Genomic DNA, 24476 nt, shown 5'->3' with positions numbered 1-24476 from the left:
TATGTCTTTATGGAGGATTTAAACCATTAACATTTAAAAGATATATTAATACCATCTTATTGTTTTCTGGCTGTTTTGTAGTTCTCTTATTCCTTTCTTGCTCTCTTTCTGACCTCCTTTGTGAATTGATGATTTTCCTTAGTGATATGCTTTGGTTCTTATACCTTTATCTTTTGTGAATCTATTATAAGTTTTTGCTTTGTGGTTAGTATGAGGCTTACATCTTATAGACATAACAGTCCATCTTAAGCTGATAACTTAATTTTGATTGCTTACAAAAACACTTTTTATGCCATTCCCCACCAATATTTTGTTTTTGATGTCACAGTTTACATTTTTCATGTTATGTATTCATTAATAAATTATTGTGGCTTTAGTTATTTTTAATACTTTTCTCCTCTAATTTTTATACTAGAGTTACGTGATTAACACACTACCATAATACAGTATTAGAGTCTTTTGAATTTAACTCTATACCTACCTTTACCAGTATGCTGCATATTTTTATATGTTTCCATGTTACAGATTAGTATCCTTTCATTTCAGCTTCAAGAACGCCTTGCAGCATTTCTTGTAAGACAGTTCTAATGGTGATGAACTCCTTCAGCTTTTGTTTGTTTGGGAAAGTATCTCCTTCATTTCTGAAGGACAACTTTGCTGAGTAAAGTTTTCTTGGTTGGCAGTTTTTTTCTTTCACTTTGAACATATCATCCCACTGTCTCCTGGCCTATAGGGTTTCTGCTGAGAAATCTGCTGATAGCCTTATGGCGGGGTGGGGGCTGTTCTTTTGTAAGTTATAAGCTTTTTTTTTTTTTTTGCCTTTTAGCTCCTTTTAAGATTATCTCTTTGTCTTTGATTTTTTTGACTGCTTTATTCTAATATGTCCTGGAGATCTTTTTGAATTGAAATTTTTGGGGACCTATGAACTTGGATGTCCAAATTTCTTCCTGGATTTAGGACGCTCTCAGCCATTATTTCTTGATATTAGCTTTCTGCCTCTTCTCTTTCTCTTCTCCTTCTGGGGCTCTGTGATGTATAGGTTGTTTTTTTTCTTTTTTTTTTAATTTTATTTTATTATGTTATGTGGGCACCATATAATACATCACCAGTTTCCAATGCAGTGATCCATGATTCATTGTTTTCGTACAACACCCAGTGCTCCATGCAATACGTGCCCTCCTTAATACCCATCACCGGGCTAACCCACTGCCCACCCCTGTCCCCTCTAAAACCCTCTGTTTGTTTCTCAGAGTCCATAGTCTGTGATGGCTCATCTCTCCTTCCAATTTCCCCCTTTCATTTTTCCCTTCTTTCTCCTAATATCCTCCATGCTATTCCTTATGTTCCACAAATAAGTGAAACCATATGATAATTGACTTTCTCGGCTTGACTTATTTCACTTAGCATAATCTCCTCCAGTCCCATCCATGTTGATGCAAAAGTTGGGTATTCATCCTTTCTGATGGCTGAGTAATATTCCATTGTATATATGGACCACATCTTCTTTATCCATTCGTCTGTTGAAGGACATCTCGGCTCTTTCCACAGTTTGGCCATTGCGGATATTGTTACTATGAACATTGGGGTGCATATGGCCCTTCTTTTCACTACATCTGTGTCTTTGGGGTAAATACCCAGGAGTGCAATTGCTAATAGGGTAGCTCTATTTTTAATTTTTTGAGGAATCTCCACACTGTTTTCCAAAGTGACTCTACCAACTTGCATTCCCACCAACAGTGTAAGAGGGTTCCCCTTTCTTCACAACCTCTCTAACATTTGTTGTTTCTTGCCTTGTCAATTTTTGCCATTCTAACTGGTGTAAGGTGGTATCTCAATGTGGTTTTGATTTGAATTTCCCTGATGGCTAATGATGATGCACATTTTTTCATGTGTCTGTTAGCTATTTGTATGTCTTCTTTTGAGAAGTGTCTGTTCATGTCTTCTGCCCATTTTTTGACTTGATTATTTGGTTTTTGGGTGTTGAGTTTGAGAAGTTCTTTAAAGATCTTGGATACCAGCCTTTTATCTGTAATGTCATTTGCAAATATCCCATTCTGTGGGTTGCCTCTTTGTTTTGTTGACTGTTTCCTTTGCTGTGCAAAGTTTTTTATCTTGATGAAGTCCCATAAGTTCATTTTTGCTTTTGTCTCACTAGCCTTTGGAGATGTATTTTGAAAGAAGTTGCTGTGGCTGATGTCAAAGGGGTTACTGCCTATATTCTCCTCTAGGATTTTGATGGATTCCTGTCTCACATTGAGGTCTTTCATTCATTTTGAGTTTATCTTTGTGTAGGGTGTTAGAGAATGGTCGAGTTTCATTCTTCTACATGTGGCTGTCCAATTTTTCCCAGTACCATTTATTGAAGAGACTGTCTTTTTTCCATTGCATATTTTTTCCTGCTTTGTCGAAGATTATTTGACCATAGAGTTGAGGGTCCATATCTGGGCTCCCTATTCTGTTCCATTGGTCTATATGTCTGTTTTTGTGCCAGTACCATGCTGTCTTGTGATCACTGCTTTGTAATATAGCTTGAAATCAGGCAACGTGATACCCCCACCTTTGTTTTTCTTTTTCAACATTTCCTTGGTGATTCGGGGTCTTTTCTGATTCCATACAAATTTTAGGATTGTTTGTTCCAGCACTTTGAAAAATGTCATTGGAATTTTGATCGGGATGGCATTGAAGGTATAGATTGCTCTGGGTAGCATAGACATTTTAACAATGTTTTTTCTTCCATTCCATGAACTTGGAAAGTTTTTCCATCTTTTTGTGTCTTCTTCAATTTCTTTCATGAGTGTTCTGTAGTTCCTAGAGTACAGATCCTTTACCTCTTTGGTTAGGTTTATTCCAAGGTATCTTATGGTTTTTGGTGCTATTGTAAATGGAATCGTTTCTCTAATTTCTCTTTCTACAGTTGTGTTGTTAGTGTATAAGAAAGCAACTGATTTCTGTGCATTGATTTTGTATCTTGCCACATTACTGAATTGCTGTATGAGTTCTAATAATTTGGGGGTGGAGTCTGTTGGGTTTTCCACATAAAGTATTATGTCATCTGTGAAAAGAGAGAGTTTGACTTCTTCTTTGCCAATGTGAATACTTTTATTTCTTTTTGTTGTCTGATTGCTGCTGCTAGGACTTCTAGTACTGTGTTGAACAATAGTGGCAAGAGTGGGCATCTTTGACAAGTTCCTGATTTTAAGGGAAAGGCTCTCAGCTTTTCCCCATTGAGGTTGATATTCACCGTGGGTTTTTCATAGATGGATTTTATGAACTTGAGGAATGTTCCCTCTATCCCTATACTCTGAAGAGTTTTAATCAGGAAAGGATGCTGTATTTTGTCAAATGCTTTTTCTGCATCAATTGAGAGGACCATATGGTTCTTCTCTCTCCTCTTATTAATGTGTTTTATCACACTGATTGATTTGTGAATGTTGAACCACGCTTGCGTCCTGGGGATAAATCCTACTTGGTCGTGGTAGATGATCCTTTTAATGTATTGTTGGATCCTATTGGCTAGAATTTTGTTGAGGATTTTGGAATCCATATGCATCAGGGATATCGGTCTGAAATTCTCCCTTTTGATGGGGTCTTTGCCTGGTTTGGGGATTAAGGTAATGCTGGCCTCACAGAATGAGTCTGGAAGCTTTCCTTCTGTTTCTATTTTTTGAAAATACTTCAGTAGAGGGCACCTGGGTGGCTCAGTTGGTTAAGCGACTGCCTTCGGCTCAGGTCATGATCCTGGAGTCCCAGGATCGAGTCCCGCATCGGGCTACCTGCTCAGCAGGGAGTCTGCTTCTCCCTCTCCTGCTCCCCCCTCTTGTGCTCTTTCTCTCTCTTACTCTTTCTCTCAAATAAATAAATAAAATCTTAAAAAAAAATACTTCAGTAGAATAGGTATTATTTCTTCTTTGAATGTTTGGTAGAATTCCCCAGGGAATCCATCAGGCCCTGGACTCTTGTTTTTTGGGAGGTTTTTGATCACTGCTTCAATCTTGTTACTGGTTATTGGCCTCTTCAGGTTGTCAATTTCTTCCCGTTTCAGTCTTGGGAATTTATAGGTTTCCAGGAAGGCATCCATTTCATCCAGATTGCTCAGTTTATTGGCATGTAGTTGTTGATAATAATTTCTAATAATTGTTTTTATTTCCTAGGTGTTAGTCATGATCTCTCCCCTTTCACTCATAATTTTATTAATTTGGGTCCTTTCTCTTTTCTTTTGGATAAGTCTGGTCAGTGGTTTATCGATCTTATTAATTCTTTCAAAGAACCAGCTTCTAGTTTCGTTGATCTGATCTACTGTGTTTCTGGTTTTTAATTCATTGATCTCTGCTCTAATCTTAATTATTTCTCTTCTAATGTGTGGCTTAGGTATTGTTTGTTGCTTTTTCTCTAGTTCTTTAAGGTGTAGAGGTAGTTGGTGAATTCGGGATTTTTCTATTTTTTTGAGTGAGGCTTGGATGGCTATGTATTTCCTCCTTAGGACCACTTTTGCAGTATCCCATAGGTTTTGGACCAGTGTGTTTTTGTTCTCATTGGTTTCCATGAATTGTTAAAGTTCTTCTTTGATTTCCTGGTTGACCCAAACATTTTTGAGCAGAGTGGTCTTAAGCTTCCAAGTGTTTAAATTTCTTTCAAATTTTTTCTTGTGATTGAGTTCCAGTTTTAAAGCATTATGGTCTGAGAATATGCAGGGAATAATCTCAATCTTTTGGTATCAGTTGAGACCTGATTTGTGACCCAGTATGTGGTCTATTCTGGAGAAAGTTCCATGTGTGCTCGAGAAGAATGAGTATTCTGTTGTTTTAGGATGGAAAGTTCTGTATATATCTATGAGGTCCATCTGGTCCAGTGTGTCATTCAAAGCTCTTGTTTCTTTTCTTTTCTTTTTTTTTTAAAGATTTTATTTATTTATTTGACAGAGATAGAGCACAAGTAGGCAAAGAGGCAGGCAGAGAGAGAGGGAGAAGCAGGCTCTCTGCTGAGCAGGGAGCCCTATGCAGGACTTGATCCCAGGACCTTGCGATCATGACCTGAGCCGAAGGCAGCCGCTTAACCAACTGAGCCACCCAGGCACCCAAAGCTCTTGTTTCTTTGTTGATTTTCTGCTTAGATGATCTGTCTCCTGCTGAGAGTGGAGTATTGAGGTCTCCTACAATTAACATATTGTTATCAATATGACTCTTTATTCTAGTTAACAGTTGGCTTATGTAGATGGGTGTTCCCAGGTTGGGGGCATAGATATTTACAATTGTTAGATCTTCTTGTTGGATAGACCCTTTAAGAATGATATAGTGTCCTTCTGTGTCTCTAATACAGACTTTAGTTTAAAATCTCATTTGTCTGATGTAAGAATTGCTACCCCAGCTTTCTTTTGAGGTCTGTTGGCATGGAAGATGGATCTTCATCCCTTCACTTTCAGTCTGGATGTATCTTTAGGTTCAAAATGAGTCTCTTGTAGACAGCATATAGATGGTTCCTGTCTTTTTATCCAGTCTGCAACCCTGTGCTGTTTTATGGGAGCATTTAAGCCATTCACATTGGGAGTGATTATTGAAAGATATGAATTAATGGTCATCATGTTGCCTGTGAAGACCTTGTTTTTATAGATTGTCCCTGTAAATTTCTTTTCTCTATCAATCTTGGGGTCTTTCTCTTTTTATTGAACCCCCCTTAATAATTCTTGCAGGGCCGGCTTAGTGGTCACATATTCTTTCAGTTTCTGCCGCTCTTGGAAGCTCTGCATTTCTCCATCTATTCTAAATGACAGCCTTGCTGGATAAAGTATTCTTGGCTGCATGTTCTTCTCATTTAGTACCCTGAATATGTCTTGCCAGGCCTTTCTAGCTTGCCATGTCTCTGTGGATAGGTCTGACGTCATTCTGATGTTCCTCCCTCTGTACATAAGGAATCTCACTGCCCTTAAGATGGTTTCCTTGGTTCTAAGGTTTACGAGTTTTACTATTATATGCCGGGGTGTTGACCTGTTTTCCTTGATCTTGGGAGCGGTCTTCTCTGCCTCTAGGACACGAATGTTTGTTTCATTCCCCAGATTAGGGAAGTTCTCAGCTATGATTTGCTCAAATATATCTTCTAGTCCTTTCTCTCTCTCCACCCCCTCAGGGATTCCAATAATTCTGACATTGGAACATTTCATGGTGTCACTTATTTCTCTGATTCTATTTTCATGGATTCTGAGTTGTTTTTCCCTGGCCTCCTCTTTTCCCTTTTTGTCTATTAATTGGTCTTCTAGGTCACTAATTCGTTCTTTTGCCTCGCTTACCCTAGGTGTTAGATTATCTAGATTAGATTGGATCTCACTGATAGCATTTTTAAGTTCTGCCAATTCAGCTTTCATTTCTGCCCTTAGAGACTGTATGTTGCCATTAATTGATTTCTCCATTCTAGCTATTGTCTTCAAAATTGCTAGCCTGAATTCAATCTCCGACATCTTGGTTATATCTGAAACCATTTGTAAATCTGTGGCATAAGTCAGAGTCTCTGAGTCTTTCCTATTTTGGGGGTTCCTCCTCCTAGTCATTCTGTTGAGGGGTGTTTGAGGTGTTTGAGTACAGAGTCCAAATTATTGACCACATCCCAAGCAAGATGCACCTGTTTTCTTGGGACCTTAGGGTTGCTGGCCTCTCGTTTTCCCAGCCTGTCTCATGGGGGAGGGGCCTACCGTGCTGTTACTCAAGCAACCCTGTTTGGGCAGATTTGCCCTGCCCCCTGTGGTGGGTGATGGGCTCAGTGAAAACTGTTTTTTGGGGGCTTTTTTTCTCTGGTGGCTTTCCCTGGTGGCTTTCCATGTCTTTTCCAAGAGTCAGAGCAGAAGAAACCCTTTCCAGTCCTCTGCCTCAGAGCAGAGAGATCACAGTCTGTTCTTCAGTGAGCTCTCCAGGCCACACTATCTCCATTTCTGTCTGTGCTGCTTAAAACTGCAGTGGTCCTGGGTTGTGCGCCTCTCAGCAGTGCTCCCAGTCCTTGACTCCAGGTCGGGGCACGTCTCTGCTCTTTGGGCTTCTAAAACCGCCAGCCACCCCCAGGTCACACGCGTGGCCCTGCAGCTCTGGGTTTCCGTCCAGGGGCAACCCTAAAGTCCTTTCCCTGCTGCTACCAGTCTTTGAGTGTGTGCCCGGTCCCCAGCACTGGAGGCTGTCGCTCACTGGCAGTATAGGATCCCGGCAGCCAGGCTCCCTCTCGCTGCCGTTTATCCTCCGATATGGGCCTGTGGAATCACGGCTCCCTGCTTTGTACCTTGAAACCAACCACCTGTGATATTCTGTTTGTAGAGATCCAGATCTATCTTCTTACATCTCCGGCTGATTTTGTGGGTGTTCGGAGTGGTCTGGTAGATATCCATCTCAATTCCAGGGACTGGTTGGAATAGGGTCCCCTACTCCTCTGCCATCTTTTCCCCACCTGTAGATTGTTTTCTTAATGGTATCCTGTAGTCATGTAAGCTTTCTTCACTCTTTTTCATTCTTTTTTCTTTGTTTTCCTATGGCTGGATGATTTTAAATGACCTGCTTCCTTTAAAAGAATCTGCCTCCTGATTCTTTCTTCTGCTTGATCCAGTCTGATGTTAATGCTCCCTATTGCATTTTCCTCCTTTTAATTCTTTGTATTTTTGTTGTTGTTGTTGTTTTTTAGTTCTTGAACTTCTGTTTGGTTCTTGTTATGATTTCTTCCTGTTAAACTCATTTTGTTCATGTATAATTTTTCTGATTTCATGAATTTGTTTCTGTTTTTTCTTGTAGGTCACTGAGCTTCCTTAAAACAACTATTTTGAACTTTTTATTGCGAAAATCACAGATCTCCATTTCTTTGGGGTTGGTTACTAGAAAATTATTGTGTTCCTTTGGTGGTGTCATGTTTCCTTGATTTTTCATGTTCCTTGAAGTCTTGTGTTGTTGCCTTCCCATTTGAAGAAGAAGGTCACCTCCTCTGTCTTTACCAACAGGCTTTGGTAGAATAATAACTTCTCTTAGCCCTGTTAGGAATTCTGAGGCTTTCCCAGACCTTTTCTATGCTATACCTCCTCCTTACTTCTTAGGGGGAGAATTCTTAAAATTGTGTGCCTTCTTTTGATCCTGCAGGGTCAGGCCAGTTGCTGATAGCCTACTGTTTGCTTTCTCTAGGGCAGTGCTAAATGCTCAAATTTCTCTCAGCCCTGCAGAGTTGGGCCGGCTTTCTGTGTGTGCTCATTGGGCATCTGAAAAGGCTTGCTGTTGCTACTGTCAGTGGCATGCAGAGGGAGCTGGCCACAGGGTGAGGTGTGTGGATGGGGTGTGCAGAATGTTAGGGGTGCCTGTGGGCCAGTTGAGGGGATCTGCAGGCAAGGTGTCTCCAATGGCTAATGGATAGGCTTCCTGATGGAGTCTGTGATGTGGTTAGTAAGATCCACATCCCTTTGATACACTCTGGAAGTCTTGGCTACTGTTCTCCCAGCCATTCCCTGCCCTGGTTATGTAGTATACTTAAGTTTTCTGGATGGGGTGAGAAAGAAGCTGTGTCCAGCACAACTCACTCACGTTCCCACTTTCCCTCATGAGAGAAATCATGGACCAAAAAGTTCTCTCTTGGTACTGAGCTGTGCCACATCAGGGAAGGTCTGATGCAAATAAAGCAAAACCATTACTCTTACTTTCTTCAGTGTATCCAGTCTCTGATTTTTCCCTCCAGTGGTGTGCTGGAACTTCTGCCCTGGACTCCTGGCCTTCCACAAAGGCACTTTGTTCCATGGGTGATTGTCAAGATTGGCGTTCTTTTTCTAGGAAGATCGTAGAAAGCTCCTATTCTGTCATTTTGATGTCACTGTTCCCTGTTATCTTCTTTGAAGACAGTTCCAGCAATGCAAAACATGGTCGATGCCTGCTTTAGCACCCAACAACAGCAATGCATTAAGCTAAGTGATTGCTTAAGAACCCGAGAGTTTCTGCTCTAAGGCAGTAACAGCCTCCCAATTATGTTGTTCTGTCCCTTATGGTAGGTGATTTTCCTTGTGGTTTCCCACAGGCTACTCAAAATGCACCGGTTGGTGTATCTTTTGCTTAGCTCCCAATTCAGCAGAACGGCTTGTGTAGCGTTTTCGTCTCCACATGTATATTTTGACTTTCCATTTGGTGCCTTGGCAGGAATGCAAGACTTCAATTATCTCAGCAGCAACTGTTTCGAGATCACTGTGGAGCTTAGCTGTGAAAAGTTTCCACCTGAAGAGACTCTGAAGAGCTACTGGGAGGATAACAAAAACTCCCTTGTTAGCTACCTCGAGCAGGTAAACACCACCTCCAGCATAAAATGGGAGATCTCAGAGCATTTAAACCTGGCATACAATCGTTTCCTGTGAGGAGTCCAGTCCAGGGGAATCCATCTGACTCAGAATGAGGATGCTACATTTGGAAAACATGTTGGTAGTAGTCCAAACAGGCTTTCATTTGTCATAGGTTTTGTGGCTCATGAATATTCACTGAGAACTGATTAAACTGAGATTTGTGGTAAAGTGAAGTGACATCCTGTGTTCATTCATATTGCTCTAAGCCAGGCAGTCCTAGGACCCTCCTCCCTGATTGTCTTGGGCCTGTAGGGCATCCCAGGCAGGACCACGACAAGGGTGAGGTAAGTGAGGCGCCTGGGGCCCAAAACTTAAGGAGGTATTTATTCTTCAGGGCATGTGGATATAGGATCAGCACCCGAGTGTGAGTGCCTTCTTAAATTCTGTGCCCCATATGCCCCACTTGTTTCACCCTCCACTGAGCGGGATCTGAGGTAATCATAATACCTATAGCTTTCCTTTATTGGGTGTTTATTGTTTCCCAGGCATTGTTCTGAATGTCTTATATGTAATCATTAATGCATTTAATCTTCACAACAACCTTATGATAGAAGTTGTATCATCGTCATCATCATCATCATCATCATCCCTGAATTAAAAATGAGGGATCAGCGACACGGAAAAGTCAAACAGCTTGCCTGAAGTCACTCAGGCAGAATTTGAATCCAGGCTGTGTCCTTCCAGAATCACCATGCCATATTGCCTCTGATAACACACAAGCCTAGATCTGTGCTAGATAGGCACTTAAGTAGCCATTCCAGTGGGGTCTCTACGGAATTTGGGGGGAATCTCACCATCTGCAAGAGTAAGATAACTTATCTACTGAGATTAAACCCAGGCCAGTCCCCTGCCCACCCTACACCTCTATACTGTGTTGACATTGGCACCAGGGGCCGCGCTGGTGAAATAGACCTAAAGACTCTGATCCTTGCCTGTGGTGCCTTGATGGGCTTCAAATTCCATTCTGTATGTGGCTTTTTACACCCAAAGCTAAGTAGAGTGATGTCAGTTTCACACGCCAGCAGATAGGCCAGACTAATTTAAAAACTAATTTGATATGAACAAATGATGTTAAATAAACATGAAGCTATTTGCATATATGTGGACAACATATACATAGGGCACCAGTGCATTTAAAAAAATGTAAAATCAGCTTAAGTATTCTTTTACACGTGTCAGATATCCATATAACACCTTACTAAAAGTGATTCTCATGGAATAGATCCACCAATTACAAAGATTAAAAATTACATTACACAGTTTTTCAATCAGTGGAATCCTGCTGCATGTTAATATAAAAAGGCATTTTCTACAACAAAAGCTGAGGATAATTAGCCATGCTGACCCTAGAGCAACCCTGATAAGAACCCCCGAATAGCATCTCCTTCGAGGAGAGCTATAAATACATTTTTTGGGAAGAGGAAGTAAGACTGGGCTATTTGAAAAGTCCTCCACTTAGATGTCAAATAATGCCTCCTTTATAACAGTGCTTTTCATTCTATTTATATAGTTCTTTCAACAAAAATTTATTCAGGTAGTCTAGTGTCTTAGGCACACTGTGAAGCACTGGGGCTAGAAGTCTTCATATTAGTGAGTTCAGAAACGTCAGTACCGAATCACACGAGAGGATGATAAATGCTAAAATAAAGGTCAGTTACAAAAAGCCATGGCAGCACACTGGGTCCCTAAACCAGTCCTGCTCATTAATTTAAAAAAGAAGTTCAGCTGCTGCTTAGGTCTTAGTTATTAAGAAAAAACTCAAGACAAAACAAAACCCACAAATGTGTACCATCAGGAAAGAGGAGAATATGTGTTATATTTATGGTGGCAAGTAAGCATGTATCAGCTCATCAATTTATATAGAAATAAGCTGGAAAGAAGAGGGAACAGGTCGTACAGTGCTGTTTTATGCCACTTGGAATCAGAATTTGATCTGTCCACAGACTCATAGGATCCACCCTGATAGGACCTCAGTGTTATGGTACCAGCTGTGTGGAAGCAGTGAGAGTGATGTTTACAATGGGCTCATCCAGCTTGCTTCATAGAACACTTAGTTTAGGCTGATGACAGGTCAGTGAAGACTGCCAGAAGTTCTGTATTGAAATTATTTTATTGACAATGGGACAGAGTATGGTGGGGCTTAGTAATTGAACACCTGGACCTAAAGTCTAAGTGTGGACTAGTTTACAACTCATGGAAAAGAGGTGATTAGAAGGTCTAATTCTGTAATTGGTTGAAAGGAAATCCCTTGCAGGGCTTTAAAGGGATGTTTGCAGGAACTGGAATTGTAAAGTTAATTAAGATAAATAGTTCACTATGGTGGAGAGCCTCTCACTCAATAGCTTTGGAACAGTCTAGTTCTTAAAATTCCCAAAGAAATTCCCAAAGAATGGTTTGTGGGCACTGGCATCAGAATCACCTAGGTTCTTGTTAAAAATGACTTTCCTGGCCCACCACTGAATCCCACTCCCTGCATGGTAGGACCCCAGAGTCTCCATTTCAACAAACTCTTTGGCTGATACCTAACGTATGGGAGGGCTTAAGGGTCGTGATATGGACAGTTCTAGTAACAATGGAATCTCTGTTTTTTTTTTTTTTCCCCAGCATTGGTTGATTGATGTCCTGGAATCTGAGGAGAGAGCATTATAGGAAGGACAAGTGTAGTAAATAGCTTCTTCAGGCATGAGTGAAATTTGAACTTCCATGATTTCCTTTGCAAAAGCCATAAAATGACAGCATTTCCTGATCTGCATTCATGTGGAGTTGTGAGAGCCTGTAACACTTCCGTTGAGATTTATTACTACAGTGGAATTTTTCAGAGAAGTTTGCTCCAAAATTGCCATATCAGAGATAGATAGCTACTTATTTCACTATTTCTTAAATGGCATACTATAAGTTTTGGGTTGCTGAGGCAGAAAAAGTAAAGTCATGAATATTAACTGGATATATTTGTGCCTAATGCAGGCGAACTATGTGTTTTTGAAGTGATTGACTTATTTTCGAATGGCAAGGAAATTTAAAACTTTCATTTCTCTAAGGTTTATAATATTGATAATACCAGGATTATAGTGCCTCAGTGAGCATAGAGTACATGTGGGTAAATAATGGCTTGTTTACAAGCCTTCTAAATTTCCTTGAAGAGCCCTCATATTAAGAAATTTGAAGTTTGTATTTTTCCTCTGATTTTCTGCTCTCTGTGTAGCTCTCTTCCTCTTCTCTAAATTTTTTCGGATCTCCAAATTGCCTTTAGAGAAAGGAAATACATGTTATTTTTGTAGGGTTTTAGAGATTCTGTATTTAAAAAAAATAGCAAATGCAAAAAGATTTGTTGATTGATAACACGGGGCATCTCTTTGATAAAACATTGTACTACTGCCAGATTTATTCTCTGATGACAAAGGCAGACCTGAGACTTATTCTACCTTCTGTGGGCAATATTTCAGTATCCTCAGGAGCAAAAGAAAATTCGATTTCTAGGGCTAGATGGAGTGAGGACCAAGCTGAACCTCTGGGAAGTTCAGGCATCTTCTGTTAAGTAATTAAGCTTAATGAATCGCCATTTGGTATTTCCAGAAGCAGCACTTTCTCAGGAACCTGAAGTGACTCTCTGTCACTTGAAACGCATATTGACTTAGTTGAATTCTGTTTAAAAACGAAGGAAAAAGCTGCTTTTGTAGTTTGCATTGCATTAGTTATCGACTACAGCTTAATTCCAGGACGTTATTCTTGACAGCGCCTCTTCCGTTTCCTTTTTAAATCCAGTCTTCAGTTTTGAAGTTCACAGATCTTTCATGTCACTTATTTTCAACAAAAAGAATATTGTTAATGGGTTTACTGCAAGCCTAGTCACGGTATATCTTTTTACTCAACATGAACAAGGGGTAAAGGGCTGGAATGTGATTCTTGTTAGCTGGCAGGGGCCATACAGCCTACACACAGGTGACCAAATGTAAGAGGGAGAAAGTAATGAAAAATGCTAAGCCCAGATCTACTTTACAGATATGACAGACTTTTTGTTTGTTTTGTTTTGGTGATTTAGAAGGTACTTTGTTGTCTTTCTTTGACACAGAACGATATGTCAATTTTCAGGGGATTACTTCCCATTTGTCCACTTGAGAAAGAACAGTGTAGAGAATGTTCAAAACAATTTGAGCATATTTTGATCCTTAAACAATGAGGATCTACAGTATTGTGCTCGAAAATAAGGAGTTTTTTTTTTTAAGATTTTATTTATGTATTTGATAGAGAGAGAATGCGGCAGGCAGAGGGAGAGTGAGAAGCAAACTCCCCACTGAGCAGGGAGCCCGACGTGGGGCTTGATCCTAGGACGCTGGGATCACGACCTGAGTTGAAGACAGACGCTTAACTGACTGAGCCACTCAGGTGCCCCGAAATTAAGGAGATTCTTGACATGAAACGTGTTCTTAGATAATTTCTAATTTGATTTTTTTGGTTCTTGACATTCACAGATACACCGAGGAGTTAAAGGCTTTGTCCGAGACCTTCAAGGGAACCCGATTGCCAATGCAACCATCTCTGTGGAAGGAATAGACCATGATATTACATCTGGTGGGTGTTCTCTGCCGTGATCTGGAGGCTCTAGTGTAATACAGAGCATGATTACTTGTTATCCTAGTTACAGTTCTTAACGCTATTCTAAGCAAAACAATCGAATGCCTTCTGTCTCTTTACCTCTCTCTCCTCCAGCTTTGATCTAGTTAAATTTCCTTTGTGGGAGCAGGTCAGGCAGTTACTCGGGATGGTTGCTGGCTTAGAACTTGGAGTGCAGCAGATGGCGCCCTTTCCTCACTCTCTCAGCCCGGAGCTCACAGGTGGTGCCATCCACCGGAGGTTCCGTGTAGTTTTTTTTTTTTTTTTTTAATTTTAAGTTCAATTAATTAACAATATAGTGTATTATTAGTGTTAGAGGTAGAGTTCAGTGACTCATCTGTTGCATACAACACCCAGTGCTCATTCCATCAAGTTCCGTGTAGTTCTTGAGGCAAAAGCAAATGAACTCGCTGGAGTTGAAGTATCAGCATCTTTCTGATCAATCTGAAGTGCTGACAAGCTGTTAATTGGAGGACCTCAGGAGAGAGTGGAAAGAATAGGAAAGAAAAATGCCAGTGTATTGTGTGTCTAGGATTTCTCACACGTTTCTTCATTTAATCTGTATGATAAATGCAGACTTACTCAGGGTCAAACAAGATGTTAACAGCTTTGAGGTGGATGTTAGTAATTTCTAACTTCAAAACCCCATTTCAGTTTTCCCTGTTCGGGGACGAGGATGTATTTTCCTGACAAACCTACCTACTCCTGTTGATCAACATTTATCCGGCTCATTTTAGTTTTAACTGTCATTTGTTGGGTCTTTTCAACAACAACAATATATTTTTAGTTATGAACTATTCACATATTTCCAGGCCTTATAATTAATGAACATTTACCTTATTTCCCACTCTGTACCCTTACCTCTTTCTTAACCTCCTCATTTCTAACTTGAGTATTTTAAAAAATCCTTAACATGCCCCCCTAAAGTCCCATTTATTTATCTGTTCAACAAATATTTATCAACACCCCACTAAGTGCCAGCACATCTTGCCAACCAATATACCAGAATTTGTGCCAAGACATTGCTCCCTTAGCCCTCAGAGAGCTCAGAGAGGGCACCCAGGCCTCGGTCCCCTCTGGCTACATGGAGCCTCTTCTGCCTGTCAACCCAAGTGCCAGAGAGATGCGATTTTTTCTGCATTCCATGATGCAGGCATCTTAGGAAAATCTAACATAGGAAATACATACAGGTAGAAAGGAATGAAATCTGAGGAGATCTTTTCGAGGGCAGGATAGGAAGGAGGAATGGAGCCTGAGGTAAAGAGAGAACCGAATGCATTGTCCTGGAGACCCAGAAGTGTTTCAGGAAAGAGAGAGTGATCAGGAGTGCCAAGTAAGATGAACCTTGTGAATGAACCAGTGTGGAGAATCCCTATAGAATCTGTTTCCACGGGCCGGTGGAGCCTCATTGGAGGGTCTAAGAGAGAATAGGAGAGACATTAGAAATAGAGTATTGACAAATCTCTTCAGACATTTTGCTATAAAGCAAAGGCGATCAGTGATGCACCAGCTGAAAGGAGATGTGGGAGTCAGAGGAAGATTGGGAGAGATGGTCACGGGGGCTTTTCTGTTTTCTGGTTTTATTTTCACAGTGAAGTAAGATGGAAAGCATCAACTGAGAGTGAGGATGAAGAGGATGTGTCAGGGGTGTTAGGAAAAAGGAGAAAGTGTGCAATGTTCACTGGGGCCTGGCTACTCAAAGTGTGCCCCGCCCAGCAGCTGAATTCAGCAGTGCCCTGGAGCTGGTTAGGAATGCAGAATCTCAGGCCTCACCCTAGGGCTAGCGAACTAGAATTTGCACTGTACCAAGTTTCCCAAGTGATTGATGTTCACTGATCTAGGAAGATGAGAGCGTGGAAGGACCAGGGAGGAAGGGACTAGAAGGAAGACCGGGCAGTTCCATGCCCGAGGTTAGGTCGGTGTATATGAGTCAGAGACTGATGAGCAAGGCAGTGTGTTTTCCCCAGCTCCGTGGGGACAGGTGGAGAGCCAGAAATGATCCAGGGTTGGTGGCTTGCCTGGCATGTATAACCAAGAGGGAAAAGCAGATGAGTTGAAGGCACATGCATGAGACTGATTATATAGGGGTGGCCAGGGATCCTAACCGAGATGAGGAGGGAGCTGTGGACATGTGGGGTGAGAAGAATTATGAACCTTACCTCTGCTTAGGAATTCTCCAGAGAATTTGTTGAAAATGCAGTCCCTCCAGACCAGCACTTCAGACCAACCTATTCCGAATCTTCAGAAATAGAAACTTCTAGCTAGTGCCTTAGGGTTTCCAATGAGGCTGTCTTGGGTCACTCTTTGTGAAGCACTGATTAGATTCAGCCCATCAGGTCTTCATGACAAGATACTTGGCCAGAATCAAAACACAGCACCAGATGCTCTGGCATCATGATTGGGGGCTTTATATATCTTTTTACCTGTGTCACTCCTGATGTGATTATGAGGATCCATGATCTTAGAAGATTTATTGACAGTTTGACATTAATATCTGTAAAATTGCTATTAGAAATTTCTTCCTCTAAGAGAGTGTAACACTCATTTCAGTGGAGTTTTATCAAATTCCGTAAACATCTACTTTAAAAATAGGGAATCAAAGAAGTTGAACTGAGGTATACTAGGTATTCCTAAAATGGCATAATTATGTGATTTGGTATTTTGTTTCCCTACAGCAAAGGATGGGGATTACTGGAGATTGCTTGTGCCCGGAAACTATAAACTCACAGCCTCCGCTCCGGGCTATCTGGCAATAACAAAGAAAGTAGCAGTTCCTTATAGCCCTGCTGTTGGGGTAAGAGATCATAATTGCTAAGATTTATTGAGTACTTCGTCTGTGTCACACGTATTCAAATGATTTATATTTAGTCTTCATAATAACCCTCTGAGGTAGGTACCGCTATTACCTCCATTTAACAGATGAGAAAACTGAGGCCTAGCAAAGTCAGGTGACTTGACCAAGGGCTCCTTGGTTGATTTTATACCACTCAGTGTGAAGCTCCCTTATCGTTTCTCAGTTTTTGAAGACCTCCACAAGAAAATCAGTTACAACTTAAAAAAATTAAACTTTTATTTGCCACATTGATTTCAATCTAAAATGAGATTTCTGTTCCATTTATCTTTCTATTTCTAGCATTCAGTACACTACTCAGTGTGTATTTGGAAAAATTAATTATGCCTGTCAGGTGATCTTAGGCATTAACCAAATATTTATTAAGCACATATTATGTGCTAAGAGCTATCAAAAAGTGCATCTTATTTAAGTAGGTACCACTTATTTCACTAGGAAGGTGATGGTGATGAGACCAAAACTTCTCTTGGAGCAGGATTCTGCTGCATTCTACAATCTTTGCATTACATTTTTGCAACCAGGGAATGGCCTGCAGGATTTCCAATTGAAAGGCTTACTTAAAAAGAATTTATTGCATTTTTGTGCATGACTCAAAGTTTGGAGTATAAGTGCTTAGTTTTGCAGACAGAATAGCTTGAATTTTTAACTGGTGCTTTGGTTTTCATTGCATGTATGTGTACATTAGGCTGTATGTGTTTTAAAATCAGGAGGTAAATTTGGACAAGTGAAACTTTCCTAGGAAAAAGTAGCCCCAGAAACAGGTTGTTAAATGTTCAATTATTTGGATCTCAGCCTTTCTGGCCAGTGTTACTTCAAGGAGGTAGTGAGTGTTATATTCCTAAATAACTAGGGGCTTAAGTGGCCAGATCCAAGAACTCTTACTTCTATTTGCAATGAGAGCAGGGGTATCTAAAGGGCCCGAGGAGGACTGAGGATGGGAAGTACAGATTTTGAATAGCCTTTTATGCCGAAGTGCATGGATTTCCGTAGACCTGCTGAGAACTCCCAGTTCACACAGAGTTGAGTTCCTGGGCCATTGGCCTTTGTAGTGGTTTGGAGATGTATATGTCTCCATCAGTTTCCTTAGCAGATCCAAGATTCTGGAAAGCAGAACCTGTGGTTTGGGACACCAGGACACTGAACTACATTCTGCCATATTTCCCCAGCTATTAGGAGAAAATTCAAGGATTATAGATGCTCAGTGAATACTCAAAGGAAAAAAATTAATTATAAATTACATCTTCTTATTGGCAGGGAAAGATTGCCTTTAAATAAGCTGCCTTTAAATAATCTGCTTTTAAATAATCCTACAAGACTATAAGATCAAAGCACATTTCAAACATAATGGCTTTTGATTGTTTTTTTTTCCCCTGAAAATATCTTTGTTTATCACAAGGGATTTTTAGGATATACTTTAATTGAGGTGGCTGAACTGAGCTTATTCTATAAGCTCTAGAATTGCGCTCATTTTTAAAATTTCAGCTTTTAAAGATACACATGCAGTTTGGTAACAATATATTCTTGATTTTCTCCTTTAGGTTGATTTTGAACTGGAGTCATTTTCTGAAAGGAAAGAAGAGGAAAAGGAAGAATTGATGGAATGGTGGAAAATGATGTCAGAAACTTTAAATTTTTAAAAAAGCTTCTAATTAGCTGCTTTTAATCATTATCTATACAATATAGTATGATGTAACGTGGCCATTTTCCTTTAGATTTTGTGCAATATTTAACATTGATTTATTTTGTAATCATTTAAGTATCAATAGACACTACTTAAAATAAATAACTAGACTTTTAGGTAAAAATATAAGAACTTGGTCTGTTTCTCCTCATATAACATTCATTTTCCTACACATATTACATGGAGGACTGTAGAAAAGGTATAAGTGATCTTGCCATTTTAGACTTAAATGCAATATTCCATGTTATTTACGATACAGAAACTTTTTGAGTAATTCTAGCCTTTAAAAATTAATGAAGTGCTTTTAATGTAATTGGTGACAGTGCCACCTGGTGAATGCACTGAAAAGGTCAACAGTTACAGCGTGGAATTGTGAGCACTATACCGCAAGACTTCAATAGTTCAGTATCAATTGTCATTTGTCTTGTGCTGACTAGCTATATAAGCATGATCATGTTAATGCATTGTTTTGGATGGGAAGGAAATGTAAATGTTTAGAAAGAGGTTTTATGATGAGAATGGAAATCGACTTCTTGCTTGTACATATGGGGGCTGTACTGTTATATTATTCAGCCTGTTAACGCCACTTAAAAGTTTAAGTGTTTTCTCTTGGTTGTAGATTGGTCTAGAATTGCATTCTGAACGAATAAAGGTAAAAAAAAAATCCCCATGGTCTTTATTTTATTTTAATTCTCTATGATTTTTGGTCTAGAGTTGTGGTCTTGTGATGAAAAGTGTATTTCCTGTAATGGCCTCTCACTTGTTAATCCTCCCCATTTTAAAATTAATTAGTTAATTTTATTTATTTGAGAGAGAGAGCGAGAGAGTGAGCAAGCACATGCATGAGCTGGGGGAGCAGCAGAGGGAGAGGGAGAAGCAGACTTCCCACCGAGCAGGGAGCCCGACATGGGGCTCGAGTCCCAGACCACGAGATCACAATGTGAGCCAAAGTCAGCCCCTTAACGGAGCCAACCAGGCACCACTGTCTTTGCCATTTTAAAATTTATCCAGTGACTGCTGTTTGCCAAGCACAGTGCAGACTCTGTGTGTGTTATTGGTGGACAAAAGGTTCTGACTCCATGGATTTTATGGATCAGTTGTGGACATAGACTTTAAATAAATTACACAGAAATAAGTATGTAATTATCTATCATGATGAGTAAAATGGCAGGAAAGAATAGGGTGTTCAGAAAAAGAGAATGACAGAGAAACTAAATTAGACTGGCTGAGGGGACTCAGAAATAGCCTCTCAATGCATGTAAGCCCATGCCTAAAATAGGAGCAGGTATGGGCTGCGCAGTGACTGAGTGTAGGGGTGCGTGCGTGCGTGCGTGCGTGTGTGGTAGTGGTGGTGCTGATGATGGTATGGTTGATCAATATGCAGGTATAGGTTTTTGTTAATGTAATGTTAACTGTTGGCATACCAAACCCCCCAATATATAATGGCTTAAGCACAAGAAAAGTGTATTTTTGACTCAAATATCTGTAAGACATACCTGAAGTCACTTCTGTCCATGGCCCATCGCCTGGAGCTAGTCACACAGCTCTGTTGAATCACCATCTTTGGTGAGCAACACTATCACTATTATAGTTCTCCCTTCTGGCTGCCAACATAGGTTTGCTCCCTTTTTTCTAAATAGAGAATTCACTTGATCCCTCCACAAGTGAGGCAACTTAAATCAAGGCTTTGAGCCTCAAGTCTGGGATTTTTGAGTGATCCCACAATGGCCTCTATATCAGATCAACATGTGACCTCTCTTGCTCCTCAAATCTACAAACCAAAGAGACAGTTTATATACATCTTTCTCACCCAACATACAACAGAATAGGGTCAATATAAAGTCAGTAAACACTCCTACTCGGAATGGTGAGAAATAAGAGGTGCACAGCATTCACTGGTCTGCAGCAATTCTGAAATCTCGGGAAGTGGATATTCTATAGGCCTCCTCTTTTGGGGATGGAGAATGGTCCTGGTTCCAGAATTGATTCTGGACTCTGGAAAGTGCTTCCTGTTCTCATTCTGCAAGGCCATGACATGGTGCTCTTGAACTCTGTCTCTGTCATTCATTCAGGACGTAGGTGGATGGAGGTATACCATTTGGAATGTGGGACCTCCCTGGTCATTGCAGGGAACTGAAGGAGAGACTGAAGAATCAAGAATGGACCTTTTATTGACTTAGCCTGCGAATGACACTTGTCCGCTCTTCTCACAATCTGTTGGCCAGGACTAGTCATATGGGTTTGCCTAACTGAGCAGGATGCAGGAAATACGGAGGCACAAGTAGAATATCTCTCTGCCACAAGGCTATACAGACCAAGTCGGCTACGCATGCGACTATTGGAAGACAGGTGTTAATTCCATGTAGTCTTGCCCTTGCATCCATTTGTCATGATGCAGGGTTTCAAAGGTCCCCACTTTCCTGGTCCTGCTCTCAACATGCTCTGATTTTATCAAATGAAGTGTCTAGAATTGAGTGCTGTTGGGAGGGAAATTCCTCCTGGTCAGTGTTTCTGTGCTCAAAGACCTCCACTGGAATAAAACTCCTGGCCTCTAGTCCTATTTCTCACTGACTCTTTCCTACAGAGAAGTCAGTCACTTAATTGTTAGGTGATGACAGGTGAGCTGATCTAATTGGGTGGGACAAATCTATCAAAGGACTGTAAGCTTCCTCTTTCCCTTTCTTCTCTACCCTAGGCAGAGGCAGCTCCAGACTCTCCCTGGGGTACCGAGGTAGACTTTGGGTGTGTGTATGGGGACAGAGGAAGAACTTGTGGGCCTAGAATATTAACAGATTCTTTGTATCACAGATCTAACATCACTTTCTCCAATTAGTTTATCAATAATAAAGCTGACTGTTTAACCTCTGTCTGCTGGGTCCCCATGTTTTACTTTTTAGCTGGTCCTGAGCTCAAGAATGGAAGAAATGGGTATTATATGTTGAATCTTCAAAAGGTATAATACTTTAGGTGTTGTCGTTTTTTTCCCAAAGTTCAAGTGGGACCAGTCCCTCTCTCATTTTGAATATCGCACTTCTCTTAATACAATCTAAGATGGACTGACATTTTTTTGGTTTCATGTCACATTGTTGCCTCATATAAACTTAGCATAAATTAAAATTGTGCATTAAAGTTTTTCATTTGGTTTGAAAGTAAATGTTAGAGCAGGCAAGAAAGTGAAGGATCTGAGGGTTGAGGATTAAACAAGTCTGTGTTATGAACAACAGGGCTAAATTGTTGTAGGTAACAAAAATCAGAAAGGGAAGGGACTGGGGAGTTGATTTTCGTGAAATAATGAACACATTTTAAACTTTGCTTTTTTCTCCCCCTCATCGACAGTGAAAATTAGACACATTATTATGAAAGCTAATCTGCACTCACATTTTGATTTTCAATTCTTTGCATAAACAAAGATAAACATTACTTGTAGAAAGGGAACCATAAACTTTGATGTTCATGTTCTTTTTGCACAGCGTCTGAAATCTTTCCATGATTTGGTGTTGTGGGAGGCTAAAAAATCATCATTTGTTCCAACACATGACTCAACTTCTCTTTTCAAAATTCTCATGAGGAATTCTTCTGTGGATAGAACTGGACAGCATTTGGAGGTTCTGCCTCAGAAATGTCGAGATAGAATGTACTCACTTATAAATATACTCCATCCTGGTTTTGCTGTTCTTAGGTAAATATCATTCTAGGTACTTACAAATGCTCTGATTCTGTATCCTTTGTTTCTTCCTACCAGAGAGTCAGCCAGTGAATCAATTCAATTATAACCTGGGTTTCTAGAATAGTTCCTAACTTTAGTCTTACGTGATTAATTTAAATCATTGCAAAATTCCCTGAAAATCAGTTTTAAAAACAGGGCAAAGATATGGCTTACCTGGGTTGAGTCATCAGTGAATATGGTCTGTAATGGCTCAGGAAAGAAAAATCACCCAATTGGAAATTTTCATGATGCCAGCGGCCACAAGGCTAGTTTTGTGGGTTGCTGTACTTCCTTCTACTCCTTCTGATTTTTACCTATCTTAGCTCTTTTTTTTTTAAACTTTTCCCTCCTTTTCTTTTCTCCATTCTTTTCCTTTGAAGATTCATCTGCAATTACTAAATGCTCATTCTGTGATCTCGACCAGAGATTAAAATAGGACATTTCCATGGTCTATGGCCATGGCTGTTACCATGGTACTCACCACCATTATCAAGCATATATCTTGTGCCATACTTTGTGCTGGGCATTTGAATGAAATGTAGTATTTTGAAACCCCACCATGAAACTGTGAGATAGGAAATGTTGCAGCATTCCTGTCTAACAGATGAAGAAAGGGATTCAGAATTTAAGTTAAATTCCTTACCTCACAGAGCTAAGAGTAAGTGGTAAGTGGCAGACCAAGAGTAAAACTCATGTCTGTCTGGCCTCAAGTCTATCTGTTTTTACCTTACCTCACTTCTTTAGCATGATCCAGAAAGGGTTGTATTCTTTTTTTTTTTTTAAGATTTTTTTTTTTTAATGTATTTGTCAGAGAGAGAGAGAGAGGGAGAGAGAGCGCACAAGCAGGGGGAGTGGCAGGCAGAGGGAGAAACAGGCTCCCGGCTGAGCAAGGAGCCTGATTTGAGACTCGATCCCAGGACCCTGGGATCATGACCTGAGCCAAAGGCAGATGCTTAACCAACTGAGCCACCCAGGTGTCCCAAGGGTTACATTCTTGATTAAACATATTTTTGTTTTATATTCCTTTGACTACTTCACATATGCTGATCACTATAGTCGGGGTTTCTGGGTAGGATTTATTACCTACCCTTTAAAGATAATTTTTAAAACATCCTGCAAGTAAATATAACAAGCTCCTGTTTTATAGCTTCTTGCTAGGAGGAATTACTATGAATCCAGTGAGTGTGATCCGGTTCCCAGTGGACCTGGTGTTGTTTGGCACAGATATTATGCTTGACCACAAATTAATGCTGCAAAGAGACACATTGCAGGATTTACCAGGCATGGCCAGTAACCTACAGCAGAACAAGGCTGGTAGAGGGGAAGATGAGGCATTATAACTGCCTCCTTGTCCCTCACTTCCTCCATGGGGGCAGAGAATTCCTGAGAAACTGACCAGAGCAGGTTCTGGTTGCAGAGGTGGAGCGGGAGGGTATAAAATGAAGTATTAGGGTTCCTGAAATCAGATAGAAAATTGATGAATACGATGCTTTAATAAAGGGATAAATTAAGGGACACAAGCCCTTAGCTTCAAGGAGGCTATCCGTGGATAGTGAGGCTTCTGCTCCTGGTCATGAGTTCCTGGGCAGTCTATAAGCCAGTCTGTAATCCTGGCAAGAAGGGGCCCGTGGTGCACATATTAAATTAATTAATATACGTAAAGCACTTAGAAAACTGCTTGGCATGTAGCAAGTGCTCAAAAATGTACCATTACTCGACAACATATTATTATTATTCACAAAAGTGTGGTTAGGGGCGCCTAAGTGGCTCAGTCAGTTGAGCATCCAACTCTTGGTTTCAGCTCAGGTCAGGATCTCATGGGTCAGGGGATCCAGTCCCATGTTGGGCTCCACACTCAACAGAGAGTCTGCTTGATAGATTCTTTCCCTCTGCCCCTTCCCCCACTCTGTCTCTCAAATAAATAAATCTTAAAAAAATGTGTGGTTATTTTTATTACTATTACTATTGTTGCAAGATTAAGTTTATGAGATTTGCTACTTGGAAACTGGGACCATGGAAGAAACCCAGGTAGAAGACCCACAGGTGGGACCAGTGCTTGGAAATGAGGTGAACACCTAGTTATTATAAGAGTGATGGTGTAATATAGGGGTGTAGATAAGATATAAATATGCTTATGTTAGATCGAGATCGGTCTTGGCACCCGCAGTTCCCCCGAGTCTGCTGATGGTATTCAGTCGAGAGCAGAAATAAAGAGGCATAAAACTGGTTGGACCTCCTGCAATAGGGTATTCTTTAGCTATAATGTTAGTATCAACTCTAGTCGTGTGTTTGATTA

The 24476-nt window shown here is 40.4% G+C and overlaps 1 protein-coding gene across 1 annotated transcript in view; it reads left to right on the top strand.

Annotated features, from left to right (window-relative positions):
• CPE (carboxypeptidase E) overlaps positions 1-19140 on the top strand; it is a 110141-nt gene extending 91001 nt beyond the window's left edge. The window contains exons 6-9 of the mRNA XM_035022758.1: positions 9135-9274; positions 13801-13900; positions 16618-16736; positions 18332-19140. Of these exons, the coding sequence (XP_034878649.1) occupies positions 9135-9274; positions 13801-13900; positions 16618-16736; positions 18332-18430 (458 nt within the window). The 3' untranslated portion in view covers positions 18431-19140. The remainder of the gene's footprint in view (positions 1-9134; positions 9275-13800; positions 13901-16617; positions 16737-18331) is intronic.
• Positions 19141-24476: the final 5336 nt, after the last annotated feature.

The sequence above is a fragment of the Mirounga leonina genome, unplaced genomic scaffold, assembly GCF_011800145.1.
Source record: "Mirounga leonina isolate KUSES-001 unplaced genomic scaffold, KU_Mleo_1.0 Mir_176, whole genome shotgun sequence".
In the NCBI taxonomy this organism is placed as follows: domain Eukaryota; kingdom Metazoa; phylum Chordata; class Mammalia; order Carnivora; family Phocidae; genus Mirounga; species Mirounga leonina.
The sequence above is the reverse complement of the archived record's forward strand: the minus strand, read 5'-3'. Positions and strand labels throughout refer to the sequence as shown.